This window comes from Sebastes umbrosus, chromosome 16 (genome assembly GCF_015220745.1).
Source record: "Sebastes umbrosus isolate fSebUmb1 chromosome 16, fSebUmb1.pri, whole genome shotgun sequence".
Lineage (NCBI taxonomy): Eukaryota > Metazoa > Chordata > Actinopteri > Perciformes > Sebastidae > Sebastes > Sebastes umbrosus.
Genome location: NC_051284.1, coordinates 14,019,468 through 14,029,246, shown reverse-complemented (window position 1 = coordinate 14,029,246; position 9,779 = coordinate 14,019,468). Strand labels below are relative to the sequence as shown.

General features: G+C 41.0%; 1 protein-coding gene across 1 annotated transcript; it reads left to right on the top strand.

Annotated features, from left to right (window-relative positions):
* The first annotated feature begins 613 nt into the window (after nucleotides 1–613).
* Nucleotides 614–7,392, top strand: angel1 (angel homolog 1 (Drosophila)). The gene is made up of 10 exons (XM_037747133.1): nucleotides 614–755; nucleotides 2,501–3,400; nucleotides 3,558–3,775; nucleotides 3,891–3,960; nucleotides 4,042–4,484; nucleotides 5,897–6,038; nucleotides 6,164–6,274; nucleotides 6,361–6,394; nucleotides 6,528–6,691; nucleotides 6,787–7,392. Exons 1-10 carry the CDS (start codon nucleotides 689–691, stop codon nucleotides 6,942–6,944), a joined length of 2,307 nt encoding a protein of 768 aa, XP_037603061.1. The 5' UTR covers nucleotides 614–688; the 3' UTR covers nucleotides 6,945–7,392.
* Nucleotides 7,393–9,779: the final 2,387 nt, after the last annotated feature.

Below are 9,779 nucleotides of genomic sequence, written 5' to 3'. Positions count from 1 at the left end.
CAGCTTGTCATCGCTACTTTTAATATATATATATATATATATATATTTTATTATTATTATTTGAGGTTAAAGGAATACATACACACAGCAGCAACAACATATATAAACAAAAAAAAGAAACATAAGAAAAAGAAAAGAAAAAAAGTACTGTAATAGTGCAGTGTCAAGAGTTAAGTTCATATTCATATACATATATATTCATATTCATATACATACAACCATATATACATACAGTATATACATATGTCTATATCTACAGGCGCATTCATGTACATATCCACTTAGACACATTCGCTTACACAATTATCTATTATATTATACAGACAAAAAAAGGACATATTTACATCCCTTTATTTGACCTGTATCGACATTATTTATTTATTATTACTTTTAATATTGACTGATGTATTTCTTTATTAATGTAAAGCGCTTCGTGATTTTGTGTCTGAGAAAGGTGCCATACAAATAAACTTTACTTACTTACTTACTTACATATTTTATATCTTATTTAATAGAAGGTTGTATTTATTTGTATTTTTACCAGATAAAGACAAATTAAAAAACAAAAACAAACACATGCATGATGAGTAAACAACACCACGAGTGACATTATGACATGTGGCCTCTAACCTTTCAGCACTGTCAACATCTCCCTACCGCGCATGCGCAGATGTAGCAGCACAGAAACATGATTGTCAGTCTGTTGTATTATGCTCTCTACCCGCTGTCACGCTACCTGACAGGGCGACACTCAGGTAGGACTGGTTTACGTGCAGGTGTGCGTGTTTAACAGTGTCAGTGTCACTATGAGCATTTGAAGTGAGCAGCCACTAGGAGCTAAAGGCTGCTAAAGTTGAGTTTAGTCCTCTGCTGACTGAGCAGTTTAATTCCTCGTGCTTCTCCAATGTGAGCTCATATTTCCTCCTGTGTTAAAATGGAAAGTTAAGGCACATTATGCCCTTGCTATTGGGCTAACTCTAACTTTAGCTCGTGGAAATGTGTGTTGGCTTGCACCTGTTTTTTTTTTGGGTAGTTTTTTAAGCTCGCACCTTCTAGACGTCCCTCATGACGTCACCACGTCACCACGTGTGACTGTTTTGCTGTGAGGTTGATGTTCAGTAAGACAGGTTTATAGTATATGTCGTATTTAACACAGGTTGTCATAATTTTAGCAAAATCAATGACATAAGCTAAATAACTCAGTATGTTTCAGCTTAGTATGAATGCATCAGTGTTATGCTGAGCTATGGATGCATATAATAATGCATACAGTGCACTTTCATAGACTAAGCTACTGGAGTTACCCTGCACTTCATTTTTATCAGTCTCTTCTGCACCATACTCATCTCCTGGTATTTTTATATCTGGTATATTTTTTTGTACTTTGTACTTTGCACTACTAACTTTTTTACTGCCTTTTTACTAACATGTTTTGCACTATGGAACTGTGATGCTGGAAACTTGAATTTCCCTCGAGATCAATAAAGTTACTGTCTATCTATCTATCTAATCTATGAGGGCTGGAAGTAACAAGTATTAATTGATAAAAATGGAGGAGATGAAAATGCATTTAAATTGAAAAATGGAGTGGTAAATTATCTAGTGATTTTTTATTAACTTAAAGTAGGGTGACCAGATCCTAACAAATCAAATGTGGGACAAAGAGTATGTTTTTTTTGTTTGTTTTTTAAATAATTTTTCAGCATATAGATATAATACAGTATGAACCAGTATGGAACCCCTCCCCCCAAAAAATAATAATAAAACAAACAAACATACAAACAAACAGCACATTCTTGATCCCTGATAATAGCAGCCATAACCATACTTTAACTAGGTACAAAGCAGTTTCTCATTAAAAGGTAGAAGGATGAAAAACCAGGTAAAAACAAAGGGCAGATATACGCAGCAACATGGTTTACGTCAGACCTCCAACATTAGTCTTTACCATGAAGAAATTATCAAACACATTTCCTCTGTCTTCATTATAAAATCTCAGTCTCTCCGAATGTAAAGTGTTAGCCATTTCTCCCAAATGGTAAATGTAAATGTCAGTTTTGAATGATGAATATTCGACAGTTGATTATCAGGGTAACACTGTTTCAAATAAAACGTCAATCAAGTTTATTAAATCAGTTGACAATTTATCACTCTTTTTTTTCAATTCACATGCATTTTCATCACTTCCATTATTTATTCGTAAGCATTTTCATCACTTTCGTCTTTCTTCAATTATTTTCTGTTACTTCCACTCTTGAAGCCACTTTCCTTAAATGATAAATTCCAATTTTGTGTTGTGAATGATGGATGTAAGCTGATGAAATGTGGCTCTGTTTTCATCACATCAAAACTGTTTTAGTCAAATTGGCTTTAAATTAATCAAATCACTTGATCATTTATCACTCCATTTTTCAATTCACATGTATTTTCATCACCTCCATTTTTATCAATTCATTTTCGTTACTTCCAGCCCTCATACTAATCATGTCTTGTCTTGCAGAGGCCTCAAAGAAGGGTCTCCCTCCTGCTGTGGCTAATGGCAGTGCAGCGCGGGATGGTGGTGCTGTCACAACCAGAAGCTTCACCCAGTCTCAGAAACCCCGGCTGGACCAGTGGGTCAGCCCAAGCAGTGGGACGAAGGGCGAGACGAAAGAAAGGATGAAAGAGCCAAGCCCGGAAAAGGAAGACGATACGAGGCCCGACACAGACAAAGAACAGCTGACGGCTGTCCTGCATGAAGAAACACAGAATGAGGATGCTTCAAAGATGAGCGAGGTGAAATCTACAGAGACGAGAAATGGACAGCAGCAAGAGAAAGTGGAAGCTCCCAGGGAAGAGGTCGGGGACATGACTATTCACCATGAGGTGTTTCATATGAAGCCGAACATAGAGGATGGAAGTATTTTTCCAACTGAGGAGGACATAAATCTAGTGCAAGCTCTTGGGGCACAATTAGAGTGCCTGCAAACAGAGGAGAGCACTCAAGAAACTACCAGTCCAGCACAGGAAAAAATAAAGATACCTAGTGTCGAAGAATCAATGACACCAGCTGAGTCAAGCACACAAGAAACTATCCGCCCAGTACAGGAACAAATAAAGATGCCAAGCGTTGAAGAGACTCCAGCTAAAACTCCAGCTGTAGTAACTGAGTGCTGGGATGAATACGACGTGGCTCTGACTGCTGATGAAATGCATGGTGGGGAAAGCAGTTCTAAGCTGGTATTTTCCTGCCTTCTCCCCAACACTCAAACCCACCTTAACCTCGGCGGGCAGCATGATACACAAACTGGCTGGCACTTTCCTGCAGGACCTGGCCTGGCAGAAGAAGTGCAGTGCCCTCTGTGGCAATTTCCTGCCCAGAGCTATTACCCTCCGGTAGAGCCCACAGTGCCATTTGAAGGTGAGAATCCGATATCTCTCTTTTCAGGATCAGTTTAATTTTTGTCTTTCTCGATTAATATAATATTTTCATTGTAGTGAGATTTGTCTAAACTCACCAGTAGTTTAATATCTAGCTGTTAATCTGCACAGTATGTGTTTGTTCCCCCCCCCCCCAGTAATGTGGAGAGTGTGGGAGGAGATAGATGAGAGTGCAGCAGAGCCCGTCCCGTTCACTAAGGCCTCGATGGACTTCACCGTGATGTCCTACAACATCCTTGCCGAGGACCTACTGGAGGCCAACGAGCAGCTGTACACACACTGCCCCCTGGAGGTGCTTGACTGGAGCTACCGCTGCAGCCTCCTCCTAGAGGAAATACACAAATGGAAACCAGATGTGAGTCAAGTGCCGGCTGATTCAAAATAGATTGTCTTTAATTTCATTCATAACTGCAAATTAGATATTATAATCTGTAGGTGTCCACTAATGAGTTGTGTGTGTGTGTGTGTAGATTCTGTGTCTCCAAGAAGTCCAGGAGAACCACTACCATGAACAACTGTATCCGGTCCTGTCTCAGATGGGTAGGTCATTTGAGAGAATACAGTGGAACAATCATGCTGGATGATGTTATGACAAAGACATTATTGTGCCTTCATGTTCAGGCTACACCTGTGTGTACAAGCGGTGTACAGGCACCAAGACAGACGGCTGTGCTACGTGCTATCGCAGCAGCTGCTTCTCTGAGGTGTCCGTCACCACGCTGGAGTTCTTCAGGCCTGAGATGGAGCTGCTGGACCGCCACAATGTGGGCATCGTTTTGTTGCTTCGGCCAGTGGTCACCCAGGGGTCAGAGGTCAAGGCGAAGGGCCTACCCCTCTGTGTGGCCAACACCCACCTGCTCTTCAACCCAAAGAGGGGCGACGTGAAGCTGGCTCAGCTGGCCATCATGCTGGCAGAAATCGACAGTGTGGTCAAGTCCTGCAAGGCCAAAGGCGAACCCTGTAACCTTTTATTGTGCGGGGACTTTAACTCTGTCCCCAACATGCCTCTGTACCAGCTGATCACCACCGGCGAGCTCTACTTCAAGGGTCTACCAACATGGATGGTGAGACTAATGCTACGTTCAATGCACAGATCAGATCTTTCTGCTTAGACTGTTCACATTCATGTTTGATTTGACCCATATCTGACATCACTGTGAAAGGATCTCTCCTCTGAAACGCCTCACATGCAACCAATAACGTCACACACTGCCATCCGACGGCTCATTGTTTAAAAAATACACACTGAAGTTGTTTTGAGTCCAGTGACTGCCAGACTCCGTTAACATATTGCTCAATTTAACGGATCTGGGTTCCCCGATAAACAGATGTTACTCCTAAATCATGACGTATGACTTTGTATGACTCCTAAAGAAAGGCTTTTCCTTTCGGGTGATATTTAAATTTAACAGCTCTTCTGTGAACTAAGTTGAAAAGTAAGATGTGTAACGTTACTGTTTTACATCCCACAACACCGCCAGTCAGCAGGTCCACGCAATTTTTATAACGTGATTTCATTAAATCAGAGTTATGCTTTGTGAAACATTACAAATGTATCAGATGAACTGAGTGAATAGGGAAACGTCTGTTTGATAAGTTAACTAACATTTTTTCTAAATGACTGAAAAGGCAAATAAATTCTTCAACTGTTTCCTACTGTCAGAGGAAAACCTCCATCGACACATTGTTAAATTTAACAGAGCCACGCTTACCGATAAACATCTACTCCTTCTAAAAAAAATGTTATGATTTCTTACGACTCATAAACAGACACTAACTCATTTGGCGAACATGTTTTAACATTTTTAGCTCCCATGTAAAGTGAATAAACGTGATGTTTCCCAGATATTGCTCGTCTGCTTTAACCTCAGTTTACACATTTTTGTAGCTGCTGATTTATTAAATCGGAGTTCTACTGAGGGAAACATAACGCTGAATTAAGCAGAAGAACTATGTAATATAGAAAAAGTATTTCTTTGTCAGGTAACATATATCAGTGGCTGATTGATGCACTGTCACTGTGGAGAGAGAGGTTTCTTCTTCTTCTTCTTCTTTAGTTTCAACGGATGCTCAGACACTGTGTGGTGAGTGATCTGCACCTGCGCAGCAAAGTATAATGTGGAAAAAACACACATGAATTCTGATATGACCGTTCTCACAGCGGTCGCATGGGCAGTGATCGGATATGTATCGGATTTAAGACCACATATGTATCCACACTTGTCTGAAATAATCGGTGTCTGTGTCGCGAGGGCCTAAAAAAATCAGATTTGGGCCACATTTGCTTGCAGTGTGAACATAGCCTAAAACATTGTAAAGAACAACTGAGTATAGTTGCCTGGAAAATATCTCTTAGCTCCTCCAACATGACCGCCTGTGGACTTGATATATTAGGTTCTTTGTTTCAGGTTTTCTGCCATGTTGCTTGCAGGAATTATCTCCGTAACCATGTGTGTACATTCACCATGTCCAACAGATATCAGGTCAAGAGGACCTGTCACACAAGAGCTATTGTCACAGACTGTTTGCCCCCCTGTGGCCCAGCTCCCTGGGGATCACTGACAGATGCCAGTACACTATTGTCGAGGAGATACCGAGGAGCCAGACTCAGAAATCAGGTCAGTGTTTGAAGTCGTAGCATGTTTTATACGTACTGTTATTTCCATGGAGTGAGTTTCAGTCTTTTGTGTGTCACTACTTCTCTCACCTAATTTCCTATCCTATATTTGTTCTTCTCGTGTAGGAAACTGTCAGTACAGCCATGACTTCATGCGGCAGCTGCGCTTCTGTCCAGCCGCATGTATCCGTCCTCTGGACTTGGAGACGATCCCAGGCGTGACTGATAACACACCAAGTATGGGCTTACAATACAAAAAAACACATCATCACTTCTTACCGTAATGGTTTGAATACCTGGGTCTTCTCTCTTTTTATGCTCAGACGTTTCAAGGGGATATCCGCCTTCTGATAGAAGGTCAGTTTACCTGCAGGTTTAATCATTTCACATGTCACCTATCACGCAGTAAATGTATGACATGCAATGTTTAAAAAAGGGGGAGTAAAGGCTCAATTAGGTGGAAATGTGATGTGATGTTTTTGTGTCACAGGACAAGAGACACTATCAGTCATCAGTTAGACCTGGAGTCGGTCTACAAACACGTTCTTCAAGGCTTTGGCAATCCAGAAGTCACGACCCTGCACGCTGAAGGGGGAGCGACTGTCGACTACATTTTCTACACCCCGAGACGCATCTTAACCCAGGATCAAGACGGTATGAGGACATAACAAAAAGGACAGAGTTGCACCTCTGAATTAATTTGCTACTGTACATAACATTTCTTCTTGTTTTTCTTTTTTTTTCCTCAGCCGGTGACTTTTTGAATGCGGGTCTGAAGCTGATTGGTTCTCTCTCCCTCCTATCAGAGGATGTCTTATGGTCAATGAGGGGACTTCCCAATGACGTATTCCCCTCCGACCATCTCAGTCTTCTGGCCAAATTCCAGCTGGACCTGAACGCTGCATGATGGGAAAGACTGGGTGAACTCAAAGTGATGTCAGAGGGTTCAGGTGATGTTCTGTACACATTTTTTGTTTTGTCAGTATTAATATTACTTTTGGTTCACTTCTGGCATCAAAGAATTATAGTTTTCTAACTGAATAGAAGTTCATATTTTTTCAAAAGAGATAACAATGGATGGCAACATTCAATCTTGTTCGATATGGTTTCATTAGATAAATGATGCAGAATGAGATATGACAAATGTTATTAGTGATGCTGTAATAGTTCATTTAAAAAAAAAAATGCAGGCAGTGATTGCTTTAATTTTGGTGTGATAATACACTGACCTGTTCAGCTGCTCTGTCACTTTTTAATTTATTTTAAAGCTAATTTTCAAAAAGAGATTTCTCTGATTATGAGTCAGTTTTATTTTTGTCAGATGGTTAAAATATTGAATAAATATTTTCCATTAATTTGTGGCGCCTTCATGATTTTTTGCTACAGAAATCAGTCCGCCTCCAGGCATGTGTAGCTCTCTCCTGGATTTATATTCCTGCCCAGTTAAATGCATCCACCAGCATCACATCCTCCAGTTGGGTGTCTGGCTCGCTGTGTATCCTGCCTGGTCTAAGTGCTGAGATTGTGACCTGAATGTTGGCCCTGCCCATCCCGTCCCACTACACTGGGGCACTCAGTTTGTCAGGGAGAAGATGTCTGCGTGCATGTGTGTGTGTGTGTGTGTCTGGTTGATGTATGAATGAATAATTCATTTAGATAGTTGAGTTGTTCATGCATGATGGGGCTCAGTAAGAGAGCTTTGTGTTGTGTGTGGGCTATAAAATGTCTGCAGTGGTGATTACCGTCAGTGGGACGTCTTTCACTCGCTCCTTACTCATTCCTGTCAGTGCGCTATGCAAATATATTTGCGATGTAATACAAACATCCACGAGTTTAAAACTTGAATGTATAGAGGAATCAGATTGGGTCTTTCTTCCCCCCTGGCTTGCGCCCTCAAATGCAAGTAAACGAAGTAGGTCAGTAGGGTTTTTCTTTCCCAACTAGGTCATTATGCCTTCTGTTTCTATGTCTAAACACTGGTGGACAAAGTGTTCGACATCTGGAATCCACTGGGAGGGAGGGGAGGGATTTGTTTATCTTCATCATGACTTCTATCTCCTCATAATTCACCAAGACAACATCCACATGCTTGTTTTCAGGAGCTCACTTGCACAGATCTCGCCACTCTTTCTCTCTCTCACACATATGTGGTTTTACAGTAGTACATTGTAACATGACATGCAGCCCTTTCTGAGTTATTGGTCTACGCATGAAAGTGGTTCCTTGCTGACTGGGTTTCATTGAATGCAGCTGCCATTGAGGCTTCTTAGCTGATTGCTATCAGGTGGACTTGCATCCATCCTCTTGGGGATCCATTAAACAGCAGGATTCCTGAACATGAGCACAGCGCACATGCTGCCAGCACACTACAGCTATTATTTATATGACCGCAGCACTAAAACAATATTACGGATGGAATGATAATGGCTAACGATGTCAGTCTGACTTTTGTCTACATAGCTTTTCCTCCAGATATTCTGGAGTGTTTTAATTCAGTGTTTTGCTGCACACAGAGGCTAATGCTTCCCTTTTATGGAGTTGTTGGTGTTAAAGGGACAGTGTGTAGGATTTGGCGACATTTAGTAGTGTGGTTGCGGATTGCAACTAACTGAATACCCCTCCGCTCACTCTTCCCTTTCCAAGACTGCGTTAACGTGAGCCGCCGAGTGCAAAATCGTAATAACGCCGTTCGCCTCACTCAGAGGCCATCCGTACCATGATAACACTGCTTTAGGAGCAACAGACAGCAGCTGGTGGTACCAGGGTTTTGCATACTGCGGCTCACGTTACTGCAGTTTCACAAGGGTGTCAGAGAACTACGGTGGCCTTCAGGTAAAGTAAAAATGTGAAATTCTCTCTCTAGAGCCAGTGTTTGGTTAGTCTGTTCTGGGCTACTGTAGAAACATGACAGACTCCGTGAAGAGGACCCGCTCCCTATGTAGATATGAAGGCTCATTCTAAGCTAAAGAAAACAAAACGATTCTTAGTTTCATGCGATTATACACGAATTAAAACAGTTATGAATATTACATTTCATTTCTGCCAATAGATCCCCCGAAAGTTTCCTTTCTATAAAACCAACAGGAAGCGTTTAGAGATCTCCAGAGTCTGCTCTTGTCATCATTTGCTTTGGTGCCAAAAGCTGCCCTTCAGCTGAGGATCCTAAACTGGCACCATTCCCTGCCTGACACCCAGCCTGCCCAACAACTAATTACAGCATGCTTACTGATTAATCACAGATTTGTTTTGACCTAGACTGCTTAAATATGTGCCAGGTAATTAAATACATAACCATGAATTCATAAAAAAATACACATTATCTCAAAATTGAATCAGAAAACAAAACTGTGTTGCCACAATCCTCCTAGTGACCCTTTTATTGTGATCCTATAAATCAAAAGTCATTTGGTACAAAACAATAGTGTTACACTAGAGCACTGAAATGAAAATGGACAACACCTACTGTACGCATTAAAAATGTTGGCTGTGTGGCAACATATTCAAAACAGTGTGTGGTAAATCTTGGTCTACTGGTGATCACCAACAGTGAAGGAAGTAGAAAATGACAGAATATCCAATAAAAAAAATACAAAATGCAGATAAAAGTGCTGTAAACAAACATATTTACACCTCAGTGGAAGTCGCACCACTTAAGGCAAGTGAAACATCGGATAAAGCTGCTACAAATAAAAGTTATAAACAATGTATATATAAAGCAGTTATACAATACATATAAACCGAC

Bases quoted from the DNA above. Each gene is read 5' to 3' on its own strand.
- angel1 (XM_037747133.1), top strand. From the start codon at position 689: ATGATTGTCAGTCTGTTGTATTATGCTCTCTACCCGCTGTCACGCTAC. The intron at 3,776-3,890 runs GTGAGTCAAGTG...GTGTGTGTGTAG, and splicing joins TACACAAATGGAAACCAGAT to ATTCTGTGTCTCCAAGAAGT. The intron at 6,395-6,527 runs GTCAGTTTACCT...TTTGTGTCACAG, and splicing joins TATCCGCCTTCTGATAGAAG to GACAAGAGACACTATCAGTC.